Consider the following 23,688-nt stretch of genomic DNA (forward strand, 5'->3'; position numbering starts at 1 on the left):
TACGCAACACAACACACACACACACACCAAGTTCCATTTAGTAATTTCAGTGAGATTTAGGCATACCAAACCGCAGAGTTAAATGCAAATCCCATTGGTTTCTGTTAGGAGCTTGTGTTGGGTTGCTCTGTCTGTTGTGCAGCATAGAATCTGGGACAGGGGAGTCTTCTCTAGCCAAGCAGTGCTCAGGTAACATGTGCGGGAAGGATCAGAAAAGAAGGCAAGGCCTCCAGCAGAACTTTTCTAATCACCTTTGTTGGGTGTACATCCAGTTCTTGCCCTATCTAGCCCAACAGCCTGTGAAAACACAAGCTTTAATTGCAACATATGAACATAATTAAATACAGAACAAATGATCGACACTGAATTACATCAGTCCCTTCTCTGGAACAGTTCTGTGGCCTTCTCTCCCTGAGAATTCTTGTGAGACGCTGAACATAACACTCCACGCAACCATCTACATTGGGCTTATATATCCTGTGACTTTTGCGAACTACATGTTTCATTGAGCACTTGGAAGGACACCTGCAGGCCCTTAACCAGAGCAGCGGGTTAGAGGTTTTCTGGAACTTTTGCTAGATCTAGGTCAAGTGAGAGAGCCAGTGTGTGTGTGTGTGTGTGTGTGTGTGTGTGTGTGTGTGTATGGAAATTCACATCATTGGACAAGATTTCCTCATTGGCGACTGGAGCAGAATATGCATGGCTGGTCCACTTTTAATTCTGCCAGGCAACCAAGTGTAAATTATTGGACCTACTTATTTCAACGCAGACCTTTCGTGTCCACCCCCTCCTTACTCTAGCTTTTAACTAGTTGTGGCATGATACTCCTTTCTGACTTGGGTGTGTATGTGGGGGGAGGGGGAGGTGCAGTTGGGATGGCTAGGACGCACAGCTTATTATTATTTCTGTTATTTTGTAGAGATAAAAACGTCAATAAAAAAATTAATTTAAAAAACAACACAATTTAATTGTCATTCTATTAAATACGTTGTGCCTCCACTGTTGGGAGGCAACATGCCTCTGAATGCCAGTTTCTAGGAATCACAGACTGGGAGGATGGCTGTTGCATTTAGGTCTTGCTTGTGGCCTTCACCCTTCACAGAGGCACTGGGTTGGCCATTGTGAGAGCAGGATGCTGAGCCTTGATGGGCCCCCGTTGGCCTGATCCAATCTAATGCTCTTAATTTAACAACAACAACAACAACAACCCTGTTAGCAATAGTGGTAGGAAACCAGAAACTTGTGTGGAAAAAAACTTTGGGTGCCTTGGCCTTGAGTTGTACGTGGAAGCTTAGGTGGGGTCCGCAGCGATTCCTCTTGGCCAACTTATTCTTGCTTTTTCTCTTTGCTGCCCAGTCACCCCTGCAGCTCAACTCTCAAGAGAAGGGAGAGAAGCGCAGCTCCGTATCCGACCCAGTTCTTGACTTGGACATCCCGCTGGCGGTGGCCAAGGAACGAGCTCACCAAAAACGCACCAGCAAAAGGGCGCCGCAGATGGACTGGAGCAAGAAAAACGAACTCTTCAGCAACCTGTGAAGTATCCCATCCCGCAAGACGGGAGGAGGTGGTGCAGGGGCAAGGCCCAGCCAACCTGGCCAGCTTTTTCTCCTGCCCCTCCATTCCCCCCCCCTGGAGGAGGGGTTTATTCCCTCCACCCACCCACCCACTCCCCTCTTCCCCTCTCTTTGCCAGGGGAACAGGGGCAGGATCTTACACTGTCCTCTGTAATCTGAAGAAAAACAAAATGGCATCATGACTACTCCTGCACAATTCTGGAGAAGCAATTATATTTTTTAAAAAAGAGAATGACGAGACACTTTTATACACTGTCTACCAATAGCTGAGTAAGTTCCATGTGAGTTTGTGGTGAGGGTTTCTGTGAGCCTGAAACTAATGGGGTGTCCATATTGAGACCATGGAGGGGGTGGAGGGAGAGCGTACTATGGCCCGCTAGGTCTGAGGAGAAACATGCTGATCTTTTGTTCTCTCCCCACCCCCCAATTCAATTGGATTTTTTGTGGGAAACACATGTTCACAATAAGGTTTTTGAGGTTGCCAGGGTTGGGGATTGAGGAGAAAAACTTGTGGTGCTTAGCCCTTCCTAAATTCAAAATGGTATCTGAAACCAGCCACCTAAAACCAATAGCCCCATGTAGGTTCTCATCGCAGAGATACCCTATTGGAAGCTGACTTGAGCCTTTCATTAAATTTGAGTGCTTAAAACCCTAATTTTGACTTCCAACAGCCATTGGGTGGGGGTTGTGAGCACACGTCCTCTCCTCTTCACAAGGAACCGTTTTCCTTTGACTGGAATGTCTGTCCCTGACACTCCATTTTTATTTTTATTTTTAAAAAGAATTTTCTTTAAAGCAATCAATGGTAAAATTATCTATGGGGCAAGACCCATGAACTTGTTGCACCACTTCCTGTATGTATTTCAAAGCTTTCTGATGGTAAGACGGAACCCTTGGAAACTGCTCTGACTGGAATCCTGTGGGGGGTGGTGTGGTTCTTGTTTTGGCTGAGAGGGGGGAATCTTCTGGTCTAATACAGCAACTGAAAGCAGCCAGGAAATAATATCCTGTCTTCAACTCTCATTCCTGGAGATGGAGCCAATCAGGGTTGGTTTTTTTATGATAATGCTTAATTAACAGTTTATATATAAACTGTTTCATTTTCTGGAATGTTTTCTAATTATAGCTCTCTTTCTCCTCTGTCTGTTGTGTATGTTATGGAAATTATTCCTCCTCTACGGATGTGTTTTGTTCTTGTTTTCCTTGATTGTTTGTTATGAAAAATGCAAGAGAAGAAGAAGAAAAAAAAAAGAACCCTGTTTACCAGAAGGAAAAAAGTCACCTTGATTTTGTGTGTGCGTGTGCTTATTTTATGTTTATATCTTTGTAAAGTTCCAGAGCCTTGTGGGAAAGCTCAGCACAGCATGTGAGCGGTCAACCCCTCCTGGCCTTCCAGCCTTGCTCTCCATAGCTCTCAATTCATTACCAGGAGCTGGTTCATGTCAACAGGATGAACTCCAGTACAATAATGCCACCACCCGACCCTCCAGCAGAATCTTTATTGGTTCAACTTACGATGTCCATTTGTGCAGGTCAGGGTGGAGATGGAGAGTGGGGATGTTTCTGAGAGTGGGTTGGAATCTATACCAATCTCCAAGCACAGCAATCACAATCGGCACCACCGTTCTTATTTCAGTTTATATCCTGCCCTTCCTAAGAAGCTTGTTTTGCTTTTGCAACACTTTTTCCTCCCCTGGGGGAAGGCATGCACAGTTTCGCTGTTGCAACAGCCATGCATTTCAGGCCGAAGCCATATCGTTAGGGTGGCCATTAGGAAAAGCCTTGGCAAGGAAATGCACCCGGGGGGGGGGGGGTCTGTCTTACCCACCCAATCCCGTGCCCCCCGTTTTTCTCATGTGCTCACTGGGGGGCATGGAGTTGTTTTGTCCAGAGGCAGATTTGCATTTGTGGGATCGCCAACTGATTTAAAAGCAGTGGGTTTCTTGAGAGCCGCAGTGGCTATTGAATCTTTTACACTGCTGCTCCTTTGTTGCAGCTGAGAACCTGTTTGTTGCTGTACAGAGAAGAACCAGCAGCTTCTGTAGAACTTGACTAGCTTTCTTTCTTTAATAACAACAAGAAATTTGTACAAAGAGAACCCAGTGGGCTGTAAAATGCCGTGCATTGAGCTCAAGAGCAGCTGTTACCCAGGAAAATTAGGCTCAAGCTGGTCTCTGACCGTAATAATAAATTATTATAATAATAAGAAACTCAGGGTTCTTCCACACTTCCTTTGTGCTGCATTTTTAGGAAACAGGTCTGGGTTTTCCGTGTGTGTGTGTGTCCCACACCTTCCCCGGGAAAACCTATGTTTTACCACTGAATCAGAGCAACTGGCAATTCCAAAAGGCTGCCTAATCGGCAGAACTGGCAGGTAAGTTCGTACAGTTGCAAAGAGTGCACAGTGGGTTAGACCATAAAGCAAATTTGCCAAGAGGCCACTTGTGAGTTGCTGAAAGCATCAACATGTTCTGCTCCGGAGACCGAATGGCTAATTCTGTGCTATGCATGGCTAATAAATGACTGAAAATATAAAATAAAAGCACCAACCAAGCAAAATTCTCATTGGCACCTTTAAAAAAGGGGAGGGGGAAGGGACGATTTGTAGAATACTTTTAACAGCTTGGATGTTTTAGGAAATAAATTACTGCAGGCCATATAGGTGCGAGTTTTATAAAATTGCTAGTGTGTGTGTTTCCCCCCCCCCCCCAAGTATCACTGCAGGTTCCCGATTGTGAACAGCAATTTCTCTCTGCCACTGTCTAACCCCGATTCAAGTGTGTGAAGCTGCAGTGGAGCCTACCACAGTTCAGAGCCAGGTCTTCCCTTTTGCTACAGATGAAGCCGTAAAATAGAGAGCATTCCAGTTACAAAGTGCTGACCCAGTGATTTCTCAGGACACACTGTGAGGCTGGTGCCCAAAGGCACCCTACATTTGTTTGCTCCCGGAGCCAGAAGTGGGGAACAATACTATGTACAGGAAGGATGCTAGGAAGTAAGTTAAAACAAATCCACACAGCATTTGGCAATGTTAAAAGGCAGCACTTTAAGCACACAGAGAAGAGGGGGGAGAAACCAGTAGCACAACCTTTCCTGACCATTGTTTAAAAAGCTTCACCTGGTCTGTTCCTTAAAGGTAAAGGGACCCCTGACCATTAGGTCCAGTCACGGACAACACTGGGGTTGCAACGCTCATCTCGCTTTATTGGCCGAGGGAGCCGGAGTACAGCTTCTGGGTCATGTGGCCAGCATGACTAAGCCGCTTCTGGCAAACCAGAGCAGCGCACAGAAATGCTGTTTACCTTCCCGCCGGAGTGGTACCTATTTATCTACTTTCACTTTGACGTGCTTTTGAACTGCTAGGTGGCAGGAGCAGGGACAGAGGAACGGGAGCTCACCCCGTTGCTGGGATTCAAACCGCCAACCTTCTGATCGGCAAGTCCTAGGCTCTGTGGTTTAACCCACAGCGCCACCTGTGTCCCTTAGGTCTGTTCCTTAGCAGAATTCAAAATGCCAGTGCTACTTTCACATCAACTTGCCTCTTTAAGATCTTCCTGAGGCCCATTTTCCAATTCCTCCATCCTCTGCAAGTGGTGACAGACCTTTTGGTGGTGGCCACTTGTCTCTTTTACCTTCAAGGGGATTTTCATTCTGTAATGGTGTCCTTCAGATGTTTTGAGCTACACCGTGGCTGTGCTAGCTGGGGTTGATGGGAAGTTTTAGTCCAAAAGACTAAAAACTACTCCAAGAGGTTCCTATCCTCATTCCCAGCTGAGAGTCACAGTTTAGGAGAGTCCTTTAGTAAGCTGAAAGGTTCGAATATCTCTGCAGAAGGTGGAAGCAAACCAATACTCTTCAACTGGTCCAGATGAGAATGCTTCAGACTGGCTAGCCTTTCCCTGCTGTCGAAGCACAAGGAAGCTCCCTTGTACCGAGGCAGGTTCAATCCCCGTACGGTACAATTGCATATTTGCAGAGAGTTGGACTACATGATCCTCAAGGTCCCTTCCAACTCTACGATTCTATTCAGGGAAGGGTCATAGCAAAGTGGTAGAGCATCAGTTTTTCCTGAAGAAAGTTCTGGGTTCAATTCCTGGCATCTCCCAAGTAGACTGGGGGGGGGGGCGGATCCAATCAGAAAACCATGGAGTGCTGCTGCCAGACCATGCTTGATGGACCAATGGTCAGCTTTCTATATGTACCATTGGTCCACCTAGCTCATAACGACAAAACGGGATCATTTTACCCTTTCTGCCTTTGATTTTGTAGATGAAATTTATACGTGATGCAGAATAATTGCTTGAGAATGCTAATCCCAGGGTGATTAGCTTCAGTCACAAAAACAGCAGGGGCTGGAGGGGGCCCAGCCAGCCTTTCCATGGGTTAATAATGTCTGTGGATTATTAAAGCGCTGTAATCCCCATGGTTAGGAAAGGGGAGGGAGGTTGGCTATATCAGCTCTATAATCTCTCCCTGACTGGGATAGCTCCCCAGAGAACTCTTCCCGTAAGCTCCACTGATCATTCTAGTGCGTTCCCCCTGCAGCACGGAGAGAGTCTTAGTGTGGGATGCTTGCTCCTAAAGACAATATGAGAGGCATCGGTTACAAGCTGTCACAACTCTATTGGCGTCACAAGATGCTTTGTAGGCACCTCCCCGCAAAATGCCCCATCTAGGAATGTGGCCGCCCCACTGAACAATGATGGCTGGCCAACTATAGATAAATGCAACTCTGTGGTGCAAAAGGGCTGAGAGACCTGGCATATATTGAGAGTCCACTATAGGTGGGTGGAGAGGCAATAGGTACCGTACATTCTTTAAAAACAACAACAAAGTTTGACAGTTCTCTTTGGGGCCATAACAAATGTGGCAATAATCACACAATAAGTTATTACGGTTAACAATATAATTTTAATGATTACAAGCAATTAATAATTAGTAATTGTATCATTTTAAAATAAAACATAAATAGCATCAGTGTGCATATTTGAATCCCTATCATTTATATTTTATTAAGGTGGTTTCAGTTAAAAGAAATAAGAGTGATACAGAAAAAAGGGAAAGTGAGAGGGAGAAAAACAACAAGGCTACTTATTAAAAGCGAAAATATGCAAAAAAGAGCAATATACGATATTCCCATACATTCCTGTACAAAGTGGAATAGTGTTATTGTCCTAGTGCTAATGCAAATGTTAATAGCATGCTACATTTTGTATAAACTCATTCCAAATGTTATCGTATTTTATCCATACAGAGTCTGTGCCTGTAAACAGTCAGTTCATAAACTGCCAGTGATGTCATATCACGAGTCAGTTGATTGAAGGGTATCATATCTTTATTTTTCCAGTTCCTCAATATCAATCTCTTGGCCACCATTAGGGCACGGAAAATCCATTTCCCTTGTCCCGTTGATAATTTCCATATTTGAATCCATATCATGAGTGCAGCAGGGAAGACTGGGTTTAACAATTTCCCCCCTAACATCCGTGGCCCCAATCTGGGTTTTCTGCCCCCCCCCCCCATTGCTGCTATTTTGATCAGGAGAAAAGCTCTCTGTAGAGAGTAGCCAAAAGCCCTTGTTCCAGAAGCAGATGATCTCTATTTGTAGATGCCCATCAGGGTTTTATATACATTGGGGGTTAAAATGCATTTCTGCCAGATTAAGCACAGCAAGACAGATGGCTTTCAATGGGTGCGAATAAACCGTAGAACAAAAAGCACAAAGATCCTTGATGGATTTGACTGGACAAAAGTATACACAGAGTGCTCCCAACAAAGCCTACATTCCTGTGCATGCTCTACCTGCATGTAAGCCCCACTGAAGACAGTGGAACTTCTTTTTGAGTAATGGAATGTGCATAGGATTGTCCCGAAAGCTGCGTAACTTGCAGCAGGGAAAACCTATAAGGGTCATGTTCCTCAGATGATGTAGTCTGTGCAATCTTATGGATAAGTTTTGTGGACTTTCAATCTGCAAGTGCAATGCATTGGTTTGTTTTGGCGTGGGGCAAACCATTTGTATTCTTGCTGTGTTGATCTAGGGTGGTGTTGTCTCTTAACTGCATCTGTAGTCTTTTTAACCACTCGCCCAACAATAAAATTGGACTGGCTGGCTGACATTTAGTGAGGGAGCTGGGCAGTCCTGAGGGATGTTTTATTGATAAGTAGACAGGGTAACTCTGGATGGTGGTCTACTAAGTTTTACTCAAAGTAGACCTACTGAAATTAATGCACCCAACTTACGGCTCATACCACTTTTTGCCCCTTGCTTTCTAGGCACAGGTCTGCGCTTTAAAGCAGTGTCCAAGCGCTGTTTTTCTTTTTACCCAGTGCTGCTTTCCCCACAAAAACTTGCTCCTTAACACTGAATCAGAACAAATGGCAATTCAGCATTGTTCCATGAAGAAATCCCACTCACATATTGTCGCCAAGTGACAGTCCACTAGCCACAGAGTGACCAACAGGGTTTCCACAGAAGATCTTCAGTCTTGGCTTGGTCTCTGTGCTCTGGAAGTTGGTCTGCTAGGTACTTTGTTTTGCAAGTCCCATGCTGTGGAGCACTCTTCCAGCAGAGATGAAGCAGGCATCCTTGCTTTTGACTTTCAAGCATCTCTTTGAGACTTTTTTGTGTGCCCCAAATATTTTGCAGCTGCTTTCATATTTTATATATATATAAATTAGTCATTAATCATGGCATTATTTGTCCTCCCCTTGCCTTAAAGTAGCACCTCCTGGGAGCTGGAACACCTATCTTGCTCCACGGCTGCCACCTTGTGGCACATGCTTGGCCCATATTTATAAAGGCCTCTTTGATACTATGCACTGAAAGCAGTATCGTACCACTTTAAACCACCGTGGCTCCCTGCAAAGAATTCTGGGAACTGTAGTTTGTTAAGGGTGCTGAGAGTTGTTAGAAGACCATTTTTTTCCCTGCACAGAGCTGAAATTCTCAGAGTGGTTGAACAGTCAATCCCACTTCCTGGGGAAACTCTACTTCTCAAGATTCTTTTGGGGGAAGCCATCCTCGACTGGCATTTTGGCAAATGCAAGTAGATGTGGAGGAGAAGAAGAAGAAGAGTTTGGATTTGATATCCCGCTTTATCACTACCCGAAGGAGTCTCAAAGCGGCTAACATTCTCCTTTCCCTTCCTCTCTGACAACAAACACTCTGTGAGGTGAGTGGGGCTGAGAGACTTCAAAGAAGTGTGACTAGCCCAAGGTCACCCAGCAGCTGCATGTGGAGGAGCGGAGACGCGAACCTGGTTCACCAGATTACGAGTCCATTGCTCCTAACCACTACACCACACCGGCTCTCAGGAGTAAGGAATCTTTGGTGGTTCCCAAATCTACTGGTTGCAGAAACATAACAAATGGGCTTTCCAGGCCACTAACTGTGGGACCTGAGTATAGCAGCAGTGTTGGATTTTTTTTAGGGAATTCGCTTCTGGGTCAGGAGATGGCATCAACAAGTGAGCCTATTCAGCCTGGTACAAACAGATTGCTCCCTACTGCCTCTACAAACCTGTTTCTTATCTGGATTTGTAGCCATTTGGGGTTGCTATTTACCCAATTAAATATCTGTTTCTGCAATTTGCTGCTGCTTCAGTTTAGTGAGCCAGGACAAGCCCAGTTTAGTGGGGATGTTCTGAGTCTTCGGTTAGCAAGCATCTCACTCCAGGGAGCTCACAGGACTCTGCTAAGCAGGAGAGGGTGCACAGGGGTGAGAGCATTAACTGTCCAGGGCCATTTTCCTATTCCTGAGGATTGCTGTGACGGAAAGTGCCAAGTAGACCAGAGGCTGGTTGGTGGTGCAGTGCTGTGGAATCCCACCAGAGTGATGTAGCTTACAAAGTACTGGGCCGGAGCCTCGTTCTGATTGGCTGTGGGTACAGCTAGCCAGAAGGGGGTGGAGACAAGCACTTTGTGAGGGAAAAAGAAAAGGCAGCTGAGAGTTTTTGGTTCTTGGGGTTCAAGAGGGATAAGAGTATAGCTTCTGAGCTGTGTGTGTGTGTAATTTGCCCTGAGGAAATATCTACAGCCAGAAAAAGAACCCTCTAAGCTTAGAGTGAAAGATAGTGCCTTTTAATAGTATACAGACAAGTGAGAATTGGGAAGCTGAATTTGAGGCAGGAGAAATGGAGTTGTGAGGGAACACTTTACTTGGGTCTCAGCCTGAGGGGGGGGGATAGATTTTCTGGAGAAAATCTTAAGTTGTTTATTTAACATCTTGTTCAGAATTGGAAGCCTGTGACAACCACTGAGTGAGTGAGTGAGTGAAAACACACACACACACACACACACACACACACACACACACACCAACCACACTTTCTTGAAAGCATTCTATTTCCCAACACAGCGTTCGTTTTACCAATTTTGTTGTAAAATTATAATTTTTTTCCTGCTTAAGTTCCCTAAGTCTCCAAGCACCCGTTTCTTAAAAAGCAAAAATAGCCAGTAAGTAGTAAGAGGAGGCACACCCCAGAGCTTTAACATCATTTCCTTCTGCAACACAACCCATGACTGTAGAAATTCTGTTTTCCATATAAATTTATTTATTTGGTTTTACAAATTAAAAATTTACAGAGATATATCAAACATAAATGATAAAAACAAGATTCCAAGGAATCTCCTGGACTTCCGTCCTCCCCTTTGTCAGTCCTATTATTTCCTTCTGCATCTTTTATGATGATCCAAATCTTTTACATCTCCATTGTGTCCAGAATTCACCCTTAAACTACAAGTGATATTCCAATCCTGCTAACGATTTTAACTACTGTAGAAATTCTTGTGTATATTATGCAAATGTTCTTAGGTCAGCCTGGTCCTTGTGAGGGCGGCAAGCGTCAGGTGCTAGGAAAATGAATTGTTGTGCCTGACACCCCTCAATAAATCCTACATGTGGAAGTATTTTTATGCTATTCATATTTACTTGAGAGCAAGTCCCACTGACTCTCAAGTCCACACACACACACATTTGCACTGTTAGAGGCTGTGTACACACTCCTGTTTACTCTGCAACCAGTGCAGTCTCACTGCTAGTTTGGGAAGTGGCCTATTTCTGACATTAGCCACAATCCATAGTTCTCCTGTACCTGTCCTGTTATTTCTTATGAAATACTGCATTTTGATGTGTTTTTCCACAATTTTGGGGGGGGGGGGGAATCTTAGCTGTGATTTAAGCTGGCACTGTGCATGTACACAGCCAAAGAGTGGTTGTGAACCATTTGGCTTCATTCACAACTTTAAAAATGGCCCTTCCTAAACCCAGGGATGGGGAACATTTTTGCAGCCCAGGTGCCATCTTCTGGGAACTGCATGCCAACGGGTAGGCAAGACCAGAGGCAAACATGGGTGGAGTAATTAATACAAATTTCACCTTTGTACAGCAGGCTAGTTTGGACACATACACACAACCAACCCCCTCTATATTCATTCCATCAAGGCAAGTGAGAGGCATGATCAGAGTTCAAAGACACATTCTAGCTAGGGAAAAACACTGAAGGAAGTTTGGAGGGCCACATTCCTTGGCCTGAGGCTCCTCATCCCTGCCCTAAACTTCTGTCTTTTGTAGGTAAAAGTAACTTGTCGGCTAAGAGGACGGTGGTGCAATCTTCTGCACACCTGCTGCTTAGATGTAGGCTCCTTAGATTTCAATGATATCCTCAGGCCAGCGAGTGCAAGGTCAAGTCTCAAACACATCAAGGAATTTTTCCCCGTGCAATGAATCTTTTCAAATTCCCCTGCCTCTTCCCTCTCTGCCAGCTCTGCATGCTGGAAACTGCTTGTCTGCTTGTTAGGGAGGGAGAGATGCTAAGCAGGGGAGTGAATAGGCTACACTTCTCTTGGAAGCTCTCGCTGGCTGCTCTGAAAGTAGCTGGACAAAGCATATAGGAGTTTCTGAGAGGCCCCCGCTGTGGGGGGGGGGTGGATAAAGAGAGGGAGTGCTGATGGAAAGAAAGCAGCCTGCAGTTGTGCGAGGAAAGGCTTTTGGCTCATCGTCAGCCACTGCACAGCTCCAACCTGGACAGCAAAGCCGGCACATCAGGAACAACCTCCTACAGGACTTGCTGACCTTCCCTGGGAATTGCTGCAAGTCAGGAAGCAGCCAGGCCATCTCCACTATGTAGCCAAGCAAAGTCTAGATGGAGGATTCAAAGTGTGCTTTTAATTCTTGGAAGGCTCTTTTCTTTTAAACTAGAGCACCAGGACAACGCATCGAAGGAATGCAATATAATTTCTGGGCTTAACTGCAGGATGGCAATAATGCTGCCATGCCAACTGAGGACAACGGATGACAGCGGTTGGGGAAGGGAGGTGATGAGGAAGAAAAAGGATTTATAAGGTATAAGTTGGTGGGTGTGAGCACCTGTGCATAGCAGGACTCCCTTAATCTAAACTCCTGAGCTGATGAAAAGTCAACAAACAGCATTAGAAGTTGTCCCCCCCACACACACACTTTGTGGGGGAGATAACAATTTCTCCTCATTTTTTCGAAGTAAATGGAGCAGTCAAGCTGGATCACAGCTTCCTCTCTTGTTGCTTTTGTGAGCTGAACAGGGTCAGCAGGCTGGAAGGCAGTCTCAGCTAATTCACTTTGTGAATTCACTAATGTGACATACCGTTTGCCACATTTGTCCTTCATGGCAGTGCTTCCTTCGATCCCAGTGACGTGGTATGCCAGGTGGTGAAAAGACTCTTTGCAAGGAGTGTGCAACTTGTGGCACTGCTGAATGTATGCCAACACAGCCATCGTTTTTGTAGATGAGAAGGAGCTACATGGGTCTGGATATGATGAAGTGGCTATTCCGAGGCACCTGCCATGCTTTGGGCACAACTTGGTCGTATTTATAGTAAACTCATTGCGACTTGCTTGACTTCCTTCCCTGCCTCTTATCTCCTGCTTCTGTTAAAAATGATTTGAAGCAGAGAGTGAGATTAAACACATTTGTGCAGTGGAGGGCTATAGAAAATCCACCTGGCAGAAATTTGAAAAGAGCAAAGTAGCAAAGTACATTTGTGGCCAACAGGAAGGTAAAAATTACTGTAAATCTAATAGCCTTCTCTACATGGATTTCCTAAGAAATCAAATTACAGCAAAGTGATCCTTTGTTTGATTTCCTCCTTCTGCTTAGTTAACTTAGTGCCATCCAATATATCACCCTACCTGAGAAACAGGGCAGGGAACTAGAGAGACCATTGGTTTGAGGAAGCAAGGCTTTTTGTTTGCATTGCGAATTAAGCCAGAAATACTTTGGAAATAGTAGCTTGGCAGCAGTGGGGCAGATCTGAAAAACGCTGGGCGTTGTGTTCCTTCTGCACTGTTTGGTTTTGCTCACCATGGGTTTGCACTGCTTCACCACACAAACTAAGCTCTGGCCTTCCAAAGAAACAGTAGTGAGTAGGCCGCCTGACCACAGGGCTATCTTCTGCCATTCCAGTGCCCTCCTCTGTGTGGCCCTACTGCTTTGTAGTCTCTGCACAGGTGAAATGTCAACATTTCCAGGGGACAGTGCTGCACCATCAGCAGCAGGGGAAACAGGAGCTAAGGCAAAGCCACTCAAGCAGTGGACCTCTGCTAAATGCAAGGTAGTAGATCCTTGGAAAGGCCGAAGCCAGGGGCTGAGGGAAAAGGAAAGGCACCAGGTTTCAGAGAGCTTTGGAGGAATGAAGAGGGTGACCTTGTCGCTAAGAGCCAGATGCCAACAGGAGAAGGAAGAGGCCTTGGCAGTCCTGTGCCCAGCAAAGTGTGCCTGCACAGTCACAACGGTGAACTGCTCTCATCTGGGGTTGCTGGAAATCCCGTCAGAAGATCCCTGCTCACTGAACAAAACAATCCTGTAAGTAAGCTGCTGGGATGGTTTTACTCAGCGATATCCAGTGTGTATGGAGGGGGGGATGCTTTAGAGATTGTAGTAGATTCTCCATTCCCTGAGAGCCTGTGATGACTCACAGGGAGGGAGCTGAAGCATGTTCACTGGTGCTGAGTGGTGCCGTCTCATGGGAGTAAGCATTGCGAGAATGTTTGGGTCAGATGGAGCTGACCCTAGGAGCTTGCCAAAGAATGCTTGCTCCTCTGACTGCATGTGTTGGCTCCTGACCCCTTGGCTCAAGGCACAGAGCCCTCAGGGAAAGGGACCGGGAAGAAAACAGCCATCGTTATTTTTTTGAGGCAAATTACCACCGAGCAACCACCCTTGAAAGGGTGTACAAAGCCCCGATGTGTACCTCACAAGGGAATCCCACATCTTCTCATTTATAGGTCTGTAATCAGGTGGCGCTGTGGGTTAAAGCCTCAGCGCCTAGGACTTGCCGATCGAAAGGTCGGCGGTTCGAATCCCTGCGGTGGAGTGCGCGCCCGCTGCTCGGTCCCAGCGCCTGCCAACCTAGCAGTTCGAAAAGCACCTCCGGGTGCAAGTAGATAAATAGGGACCGCTTACCAGCGGGAAGGTAAACGGCGTTTCCGTGTGCGGCTCTGGATCGCCAGAGCAGCGATGTCACGCTGGCCACGTGACCCGGAAGTGTCTCCGGACAGCGCTGGCCCCTGGCCTCTTAAGTGAGATGGGCGCACAACCCCAGAGTCTGTCAAGACTGGCCCGTATGGGCAGGGGTACCTTTACCTTTAATCACATGTACAGGGCCAGAATCAAAGTCAAAGGAGGATTTCAGTACAGTTGTGATGATCTGGGATGCTGTGTGATTTACAGTTTGGGTTACCAGCACAATCACATCCATGCAGCATTTTATAATATAATAATAAGTTATTATTTATACCCCGCCCATCTGGCTGAGTTTCCCCAGCCACTCTGGGCAGCTCCCAATCAAGTGTTAAAAACAATACAGCATTAAATAAACAGGGCTGCCTTCAGCTGCTTATTTCCTTGACATCTGATGGGAGGGCATTCCACAGGGCATTCCTCACTTCCTGCAATGAGGGAACCGCCAGAAGGCCCTCAGCACTGGATCTCAGTGTCCTGGCTGAACGATGGGGGTGGATCATCTCCACCCCCATCGTTCAGCCAGGACACTGAGATCCAGGTATACAGGACCGAGGCCTGGTTTAAAGTTCTCTTAAGGCAGGACTATGTCTTGACATTGCAGGGCTTGTTTCACATGCCCATGTTGCTTGCGCGAATTCCACTTTGTCCTGCTTGAGCTGCCTAGCCTCCCAGCTTTTATATGATACTAATAAGATGATTCTCATACATCTGCACGGCTGACAGTCTCTCTTCATCATACCTAAGTGAACACCTGGGGCTCATATTATGTTAAGAATAGGAAGGAATGCCTCAGCAATAGGGAGCCAGTTTGCATCGTGAACTGATCACCATGGAGAACAATGTGGCATGTTACCGTATTGAACCAAACTGCTGTTTGCCAGACATGGCTTGTGAGATGCTGTTAACAAATGTCACTCTTGGTTTTGAATGCAGTGATCTTTCACATAACCGCCTGAGCATAGTCCGAAGAGAGGAGCTTGCTGGGTACCCCAACATCCAAGCATTGTAAGTGAATTCCTGCACATAACTCCTCCAGCATAGTGCTGCAAATCACTTGCCACACCATCCCTATTTGTGAAATCCCAAGATTACTGTCCCCATTCCAACTGTGTGAATATGGGGATTATAAATACCCAAGAAATGTCAATATGCACCAAAAAAAACCACTTTCCTTTTCAGCTTCTATAATCCAGGGTGCCTAGGCTGTTGCTTTCCAGATGTTGTTGGATTATTATCCCTGAACATTGGTCACACTGGCTGAGGCTCAGGGAAACAGCTGGTGGGGAGATTGGCTCAGTGCAGGTGCTGGTTCATTCACACTATGCCAGCCTCCCCACTGCCTCGCCCCTTCCCACTGGGGGCTCCTGCTGGGGCTGATAGAAGTCCAGTAATACCTGGAGGGCTACAGGTTCCACACACCTACTTATAATAATAAAGTCCAAACTGTAGAGTTTGAAATGAACTTGGTAGGTTTGCAATCATAGAAATGATTTTCCAATTTAGTCTTAATTACAAAATCTGGCGGCTAGCAGAATGTCTAAATTCTGGTTGTTAGTAGTTTGTTAAGGGTTGCTGGGAATTGTAACTCTGTGCAGGACAAACTACAGTGCCCAGAATTCTTTGAGGTGTGTGTGTGTTCTTTAAAGGCACTGTGTGTACTCAGTCACAGTAACTCTCTTTTGGAGTTTACTGCACCAAGAAACAGGACTTGAAGTTTTCTGATTATCATCATGCTGCTTCTCGCTGATGGACACTTTCTCTGGACCTTGCAATTTCTTCCAACATTTCTTTGTGCTCTAAATTCTGCAGGGACCTGAGCTTCAACTGCATCCACACCACTGAGGAGGGAGCCTTCCACTACCTGGGCAAACTGAGGACTCTGTACGTACCGTTTTCTGGCACGATCTCTTCTATGAATCTTCCCCCTTTACCTACCCCTCACACCCTGCCTAAAACCACATGCGGAAACCCTTTGGCCTGCCAGATAATGGCCAATGACCAGGTATGATGGCCGCCAGCCACATCTGGAAAGCTAGTGGTTCCCTGGTGGCGTCATTACAGAAAGATGTCAAGCAGATTTGTTCCCTTATTAGTAGTTGCCTTGATAGGTTTAGCTCAGTGGTGAGGAGCTTGTGGTCATCCAGGTGTTGTTGGACACTGGTCCCATCACTCCTAGCCAGCAGGGCCAGTGGTCCATGATGATGGGAGTTGCAGTCTAACAACATTAGCCATGCATGAGAGGGAGGTATTTTCAGGCTCAGGGGAAGCCCAAGGTCTGCAGAAGTACAAAAACGGAGTGGGGTATTTTGGGAAAAGGGCAACGCTGGCAGGGATCTTGAACAGTAGCATTCCTTGTACTGCAGCTTTTTGTTGCGGGTGTCACTTGTACCTACGGAACAGCAAACATATATTCATCTTGATATAGCCCACTGTTTAAAAAGCTTTGAACAGAGACTTGGTGGTGCCCTGTTCAAAGGTGGAGATCTTGCTTTCTTTTCCATTTTAGGGTGGAGGATTTCTCTAGGCCCACCAGGGGCACTTGTGTCTCACCCCACATTTAGATATTGTTAAAAGGAATATTACCAAATGGCAAATACACAAGCGAGTGGACTTATTGAAGATTTGGGGCTTTGGTACCAATATGATCATTTATCCTTAGACAGCAGTCACTGAATGCATCTCACCTACTGAATTATTTACACAGACAAAGTAAACACAGAGATTTTCTGATTGCTTTAAACAATGATCTGTTGAAATGGTGTGGAAGTTAAAGGAGCAGAGTTAATGCGCTGGCAACCGCTCTCTTTTGGGGGGGTATGTGTGTTTTGTGGCAGCAGGTTTGCCATACAGCCTGAGGTAGGTGACTGACTTTCTTGCCCTAATTCCTTCCCCTTCTTCCTGACAGCAACCTCATCTCCAACAGTTTCTCATATGACTGTTCCTTACGCTGGTTGATGACGTGGGCACAAGAGAGGCACGTTCTCATAAGCAACACAGAATTGCTCCGATGCATCCCGGAAGCCACTGCTGGCAGCGCCAAACCACTGGATCTCTTATCACTGACCCACAGTGAGTAAAATACCTTTTTGGCCAGCCAGATGGAAGAGTTTGTTGTCACCTTCAATGCTTTTTCTTCTTCTTTCACCTCGGGGCCCTGTGGAGCATCTCAGATGTGCCTTATGGATGTAGCTGTTGCAGGAATCCATCTAATATGTGATTGTTGGGGGTTCCCACCCCTCGGATTGCTGGTGAAGGGAGTTTAGTTTCATCCAAAGCCCTGCGTGTCAGTAGCTTTCTTCTCCTCCTCTGTAAAAGCCAACACTGTGGTTAGACGTGCACTGTTAGTCTATCAGATGTCTGCCTACTCTCACAAAATCTGCATTGTAAAATAAACCAAAACAAAACAAGCTACTGACAAGAGCTGTGGTCCTGGTGAGGAACCTGGTGTCCTCTGAATCTTGTTGTACTCAAACTCCCTTCAGCCCCAGACAGAATGGCCAATGGGCAAAGATGATGGGAGTTGTCGTTGTCATTCAGCAACCTCTGGAAGGGCAGAGGTTCCCCAGTCCCACTACAGAGACTCAAATTGGAAATGACTGTTGTCTGAGGCAGCCCTATCTACACTACATATTTATATCAGTTTCATATCACTTTGCCCAAAGTATCCTGGAGCTGGAGTCTTGTTGAGGTTGTGGACAGTTCTGTTGGACTCCGGCCTTCTACTTCAGGAGAAAACCTAGCTCAGTAGTACAGCACGCTAATGTCAAAAGCAACTTGCCTCAATATCCGCCGCTGGCAATCACAAGCAGGGGAGTGCTTTTGCTCTCAGGTCCCACTTCTGGGCTTCCCAAAGGCATTTGACTGGCTACTGCAAGAACAGAAAGTTGCTTCTGGACTGATTCAGCAGGACTCTGCTTGTGTCTGCATCCATCTCAGTGTTCACTCTGCAAAATGGGGAGAGCTTTCTTGCCTGTTTTGCTGGAATAGTTTGTAAAGTGTAAACAAACAAAGCTGTGCAAACAGAAACCGAAACAGAGTTTTTCAAGCATCTTTCCATAAGTGGTTCAAACATTTACTGTGCGTTTTCTCTTCCTCCCTTCCCAGCTGTTGATTTTATCTCCTGTGTGAAGGACACCCTGACCAGGAGTGATGCAGTCCTGCACTATTCTTACCTTTCAACTGGTATCCACACACAGAAGTCCTGCCTTGAACTCTGCTATAGCAAAGGGTACACCTATTATGCAATGGATTTTTTGGATCGTTGCCTATGTGGATCTTTAGGCAGTGAAGCGGAGGTGGACTGTGGGAAGGTGTGCTCCAATGAAATCCAGAGCCAAGTGTGCAATAAAACAGTCATCCATGCTGCATACCCAATTCAGGTAATGGAATCACTTCTAATAGCATTTCTGCCCAATTTCGTGTTTGGGAATTGTGGTTAGGAAATCCAGTTCATTACTTCCCTACAAGAATGGGGAATCTGTGTCCCTCCAGATGTTGTTGGACTCCAGGATAGCCCAGTGCTCAGGAAACGATGGGAGCTGTAGTCCAGCAACATCTGGAGGGCCACAGGTTAGCTACTCCTTCTTTACTAAGTGATGCTGGTGATGAGCAGATTCTTGGCAGAGCACGTCCTTTCTCTACAACAGGTTCAATCCCTGTCATCTCTAGCTTAATGAAGGATCTCAGATGAGAGAAATGGGACCTTAGTGAACTTGAGTTGCTGCCAATCAGACATGACAAAACTAGGCTTGATGGGCTAGTGGTCTCTAACTCAGCAACTTCACATATTCACATCAGATGGTGAGGGAATTTCTAGAGGGTTTGTAAAGGGTCCTGGGAAATGGAAGCCGCCCCTGCCAGTGATGGAAAATAAAAAGAGTCAGTGGTGAGGGGCAAAGGCCACTTTAAAATTGGCAGTGCAAGCTCAAGTTCTAAAACAGTTCCTCTTCCTTGATCTCCATAAACGTAAGCTGGACACCTTGTCTCTCCCAAACCCAGTCACTGATTTTAGAGTTAGAACAGGGGCTCCCAAATTGTGCTTTGTTCAGATGGTCCACAGTGTGTTTGTACGGATTTGTGGCTGAAGATGGGAGATGGCTCATTCAGTACATTAAATACTCATATTCATATTTTTTTATTGTTTCTTCTATTTATTGTATTGTATTGTATTGTATTGTATTGTATTGTATTGTATTGTACTTTGTAAATTTAAAACTCATTGCTGGACCATTACAGGGAGTTTAATTTTTTTGAAAAATTAAGTAGGCCATGCAAGACTGTAACCAGTCCATGCTTGTTCTGGAATGCCTGGTCTTCAAAAGTGTCTTTGAGTCTTTAATTGCTGCAGACATTTGGCAAATATGCTTCATCCAAAACAGGACTTCTGTACCTTTTGTTGCTGCAGTACTATGAGAACAGTTACAGTTAATGTACAGCACTCCTTTGATCTGGATCTCCTCTTCATACTACCCAAAATGTTATCATCTGCACAGCCTCTAGCTGAGTGCTGTACAAGCTGCAGGAATTAGGAATAACCTGATGTTATTAATGAGTGAGGGACATTATCCCCTTCTCATGAAATTATAAGGTAAAGGTAAAGGGACCCCTGACCATTAGGTCCAGTCGTGGCCGACTCTGGGGTTGCGGCGCTCATCTCGCTTTATTGGCCGAGGGAGCCGGCGTACGGCTTCCAGGTCATGTGGCCAGCATGACTAAGCTGCTTCTGGCGAACCAGAGCAGCACACGGAAACGCCATTTACCTTCCCGCCAGAGCGGTACCTATTTATCTACTTGCACTTTGAGGTGCTTTTGAACTGCTAGGTTGGCAGGAGCAGGGACCAAGCAACAGGAGTTCACCCCGTCACGGGGATTTGAACCGCTGACCTTCTGATCGGCAAGCCCTAGGTTCTGTGGTTTAACCCACGTGAAATTATACCTGCATCCTATTTATGCTTTGGGTTGGAGGAAGGGAAATTAAACCTGAGTCAAACCTTCCTACCTGCTCTTTCTGTTTAGGTGAAACTCTCATTCACCACACGGCCACACCATGGGCAACTTGTTGAATTCGCTGCCAATATCTCACTGCCTGGCATTCTGTACATCTGGGACTTTGGAGATGGAGGTGATGGAGGTCTCAGCACCACAAACCCAAGAGTGTTACATGCGTATCTTCCTGGTACCTATATGGTGATGGTTGAGGCCCTGACTGCTGGAAAGAGTCTGTTCCACAGAGCTACTATTCACGTGGTCCTGCCCGTGAAAGCAGTAATCCTTAAGTGTCCAAAGGTTGTGGTAAGACACCAGAACAACATAGACATCTGGATCCATGTCCAAGAAGGTACTGATCTGCCTGTCATCTGGAAAATGAAGGATCCAGGAGGCCAGGAACTTCTTGGTGAGATAAGTGATTCTGCAGAGAGATGTCTGTCTGTGTCCCACTTGGGTGGGTGGGGAAGCTGGCCATTATTTTGAGTCAAAGGTAGACTTAAGCATGGATGCTTTAAGTAGCGTGCCATCCCCTCCATCCTGGTGTGCTGGATTCTGGCTTACCCCACCTTCGGTGGGCTCTTTTGAAAGGAGGGTGAGTCCTGTCCACTTGTTAATCACCTGTCATCACTATCTGATGTCCATTGTGGGGCAGGAGGGTGGGGTGGGGGTGGGGTGGGAATGGCCTCCTGGGCCAAACTGGGACCTATGTCAGGCCTAACTAAGTCTGCAGGTTGAAGGTTCCCTACCCTTGTGGAAGCGGAAGACCATGGTATGTTTGTCAAGGGTGTATTTTTGAATAAAGCTTCCAAGGTATTAAAATTTTGGTACCAACCTCAAGGGAAGTGTTCTCCTAAATGTTATGCAAAGTTGGAAGCTGTCTAAAATGGAGATCAGAGCAAATAAGTAGTATATGGCCCCTAACAAAAGGTGCAGGATTTATGGTGGAGACAATCTGAAGTGGATCAAGGTTATTTAAGTGTGGATAAGGGTGGAGCTGGAGTTAAGGTGATGTGGAAGAAGAAGAAGAGTTTGGATTTGATATCCCGCTTTATCACTACCCGAAGGAGTCTCTAAGCGGCTAACATTCTCCTTTCCCTTCCTCCCCCACAACAAACACTCTGTGAGGTGAGTGGGGCTGAGAGACTTCAGAGAAGTGTGACTAGCCCAAGGTCACCGAGCAGCTGCATGTGGAGGAGCGGAGATGCGAACCTGGTTCACCAGATTACGAGTCTACTGCTCTTAACCACTGCACCACACTGGCTCTAAAGCTGGCTTAAAGTGGCTCCACCAAACCTTTGGAATCTTGCAGGATCTGAAGCATGTCTGTGAGAGAAACTGACCTTGCGGGAAGAGAGGTTATTGCAAGCATGATGGGGACACCTGGACTTCATGTTAGGATATTAGGAAAATGGAAGGAAGAGGGACAAGGCAGCAGAGCAGAGGCTCTAGAGAAAGCGAACTTGTCAGTTTACAGAAGGCTGAAGGGGAACAGCAGATGTGTAACCAGGGAGACTAGGGGGCAGCTAGAAAAAAGGCATTTTTCCCCCTGGGAGAGAGAGAGTTGTAGAGCAGCAGAGCCCTTATAAAAAGACCAGAGAGGAGGCAGGATGCCAGGGAAGCAGCACGAGGCAGCCAGCAATATCAGCCATTGATCTCAGAAGGCACACAGCACTGTCGGGTCCGTCTGATGCTATGAGTGTGAGAGGGGTCACTCTTAAGGTTGCCATTGTCTCAGCCTGGATGCTGTGATGGTGGACAGAAGGTGAGAAGTCAGCTGCTAACCTCACCTAGAGCTGCAGCATTTCCCCTCTTCCCCACCCCACCCCCAAGATTCTGCTGAGGATGGCATCCCAGGGATTTCGACCATGGTGGCTGTTGTTCCTACTGCTGGGCAAAGGGGACACAGGTAGGCGAAGCAGTGTTTCTACAAGGTGGGAGTTCTGTGTTGGAAAAGCATAGCTGCAGTGGGATGACAAGGCTAGATCTCTTAGCATGCGTTAGTCAGTTTTCAGCATGATTTAACCACCCTTCTGTTCACTAGATCAGGATGGTTAGAAGGGGTCGTTTTGGTTAGAAATGGCGCTTTAAAGCAATTACCAACCCATTTTGACTATGGAAAAATGCTCCAGGCAAATTATTCTTAAAAGAGAAGGATTCATGTAGAACTCATTCACGCATGCTCAAACTCATTCCCGTCAAGAAGCACTAAAAAGCGTGGAGAATCCATCCTTAAAATACACAGGGCATGGTTAATGCAGCTGTTTTGTATACGTTTCAGAGATCATACTCTAAAGAGCAGAAGGGTGAAGCTGATCTTTGTTAGTATTTGTCAGAAGAGGGTGAGGAGATATTATCAGTCTGAATGAATTAGCCACAATTAAAAGACATTGTGTGGATGCTCCTTGTAGATGTAAGGAAAGTCTGAGCATCCTTGCCTGTCAGGCCCAAAACTTTGCTTTCTGTGTTCACCTTTAAGAAGCTTCTTTGACATGGTCAGCAGTAACACTGCCATGTTTCTTAACACCCTGGTTAAGCAATTGGGAGTTGGTCATGTGCATGTGTGCTCCATCCTCTTCCCAGAATTAACCATGGTTCAGTGTTAGATCAGCATTGATGCTGGTCCCAGTTAATAGCACTATTCAGCTTCCCCCTTAGGAAGGGCCTGTAAATTTACTTCAAACCCTGATTTCAAATCTTGTTTAAAACCCACCCAACCATTCACTCCAATATGTTTACCTGAGAGCAGGTCTCATTGAACGTAATAGCTCTTATTTCTGAGCGGACACACATAGGCCTGCACTGTTAATGCTTCTCCTCTTGAGACAGCTACCCACCGTAGAATACCTGTTTATAAACCACCCTCTTCCCCTTCTCGTTTGGAAAAAGATGGCAGAAACTGAAAGCCAGGCTCCATAGAAACAGTAACAAAGTTTACTGGGCAGCATTTGGGAGGGCTGAAAGACCCAAACAAAGCCCTTCTCTGGACACCTGAATGCCAGCACCTAAAGGAGAGCTGTGGGGAGCCTTTAAAAATTGATTTGTATAGTTGGGAGGATTTATGGGGTCAGCAACAGATCAGACTTTGTTTAGGGTTGTCACGACAACGAGTTTTTCAAGCGGGCTGCCAACTAGCCTCCTGTTGTTGCCAAGATAGTTGGGTTTGTGAGGAAAAGTGTGTGTCCATTATACAAAAACAATTATTAATGAAGGGTTGTAACTTCTTCTTTAAACTTTTTTTTTTTTTAATCCTGCATGCATTCTTAGGGATGGGATATTGGTGCTCAGGCTTGGTGTTGCCAGATCTGCTTTCTGCAGATTAGAATTCCAAACATGGGCTCTGTCAAGGGCTCCTTTCGTTCTGAAGGACCTCATGATATAGCTTCCGCTTAAGGATAGCTCAGTTGGTTAGAGTGTGGTGCTGATAACACCAAGGTTGCCGGTTCAATCTCTGCATGAGACTGCAGCATATTCAGCTTGGATTAGATGATCCTCAGGGTCATTTTCCAACTCTATAATTCTATGAATCTATAACGCCTGTGTAGGATGGAATTAATTGCTCCTACCAAAATCAAAATGGTGTTTGTAGCAATGGGTCTTAAATCAGAGATGACTAATTTATTTTATTG

The 23,688-nt window shown here is 45.9% G+C and overlaps 2 protein-coding genes and 1 long non-coding RNA gene across 5 annotated transcripts in view; all 3 read left to right on the forward strand.

Moving 5' to 3' along the window:
• NHERF1 (NHERF family PDZ scaffold protein 1) overlaps window positions 1–2,861 on the forward strand; it is a 62,469-nt gene extending 59,608 nt beyond the window's left edge. The window contains exon 6 of the mRNA XM_079967473.1: window positions 1,357–2,861. Coding sequence (XP_079823599.1) covers window positions 1,357–1,536 — 180 coding nt within the window. The 3' untranslated portion in view covers window positions 1,537–2,861. The remainder of the gene's footprint in view (window positions 1–1,356) is intronic.
• A 1,718-nt stretch (window positions 2,862–4,579) lies between these two features.
• LOC307211173 lies at window positions 4,580–6,874 on the forward strand. The gene is made up of 2 exons (XR_013836337.1): window positions 4,580–4,695; window positions 5,061–6,874. It is a non-coding gene; the product is annotated as an uncharacterized lncRNA (long non-coding RNA).
• Window positions 6,875–11,429: 4,555 nt separating this feature from the next.
• LOC307211101 (polycystin-1-like) overlaps window positions 11,430–23,688 on the forward strand; it is a gene marked incomplete at its 3' end in the record, with an annotated part of 61,165 nt that continues 48,906 nt past the window's right edge. The window contains exons 1-6 of one of the 3 annotated variants that reach the window (XM_079967352.1): window positions 11,430–13,414; window positions 15,008–15,079; window positions 15,884–15,955; window positions 16,980–17,143; window positions 18,179–18,453; window positions 20,090–20,468. In XM_079967352.1, coding sequence (XP_079823478.1) covers window positions 12,915–13,414; window positions 15,008–15,079; window positions 15,884–15,955; window positions 16,980–17,143; window positions 18,179–18,453; window positions 20,090–20,468 — 1,462 coding nt within the window. In that variant the 5' untranslated portion in view covers window positions 11,430–12,914. The remainder of the gene's footprint in view (window positions 13,415–15,007; window positions 15,080–15,883; window positions 15,956–16,979; window positions 17,144–18,178; window positions 18,454–20,089; window positions 20,469–23,688) is intronic. The other 2 variants (XR_013836297.1, XM_079967351.1) reach the window with 2 other exon arrangements.

The sequence above is a fragment of the Podarcis cretensis genome (genome assembly GCF_951804945.1).
Source record: "Podarcis cretensis genome assembly, chromosome: 2".
NCBI lineage: Eukaryota > Metazoa > Chordata > Lepidosauria > Squamata > Lacertidae > Podarcis > Podarcis cretensis.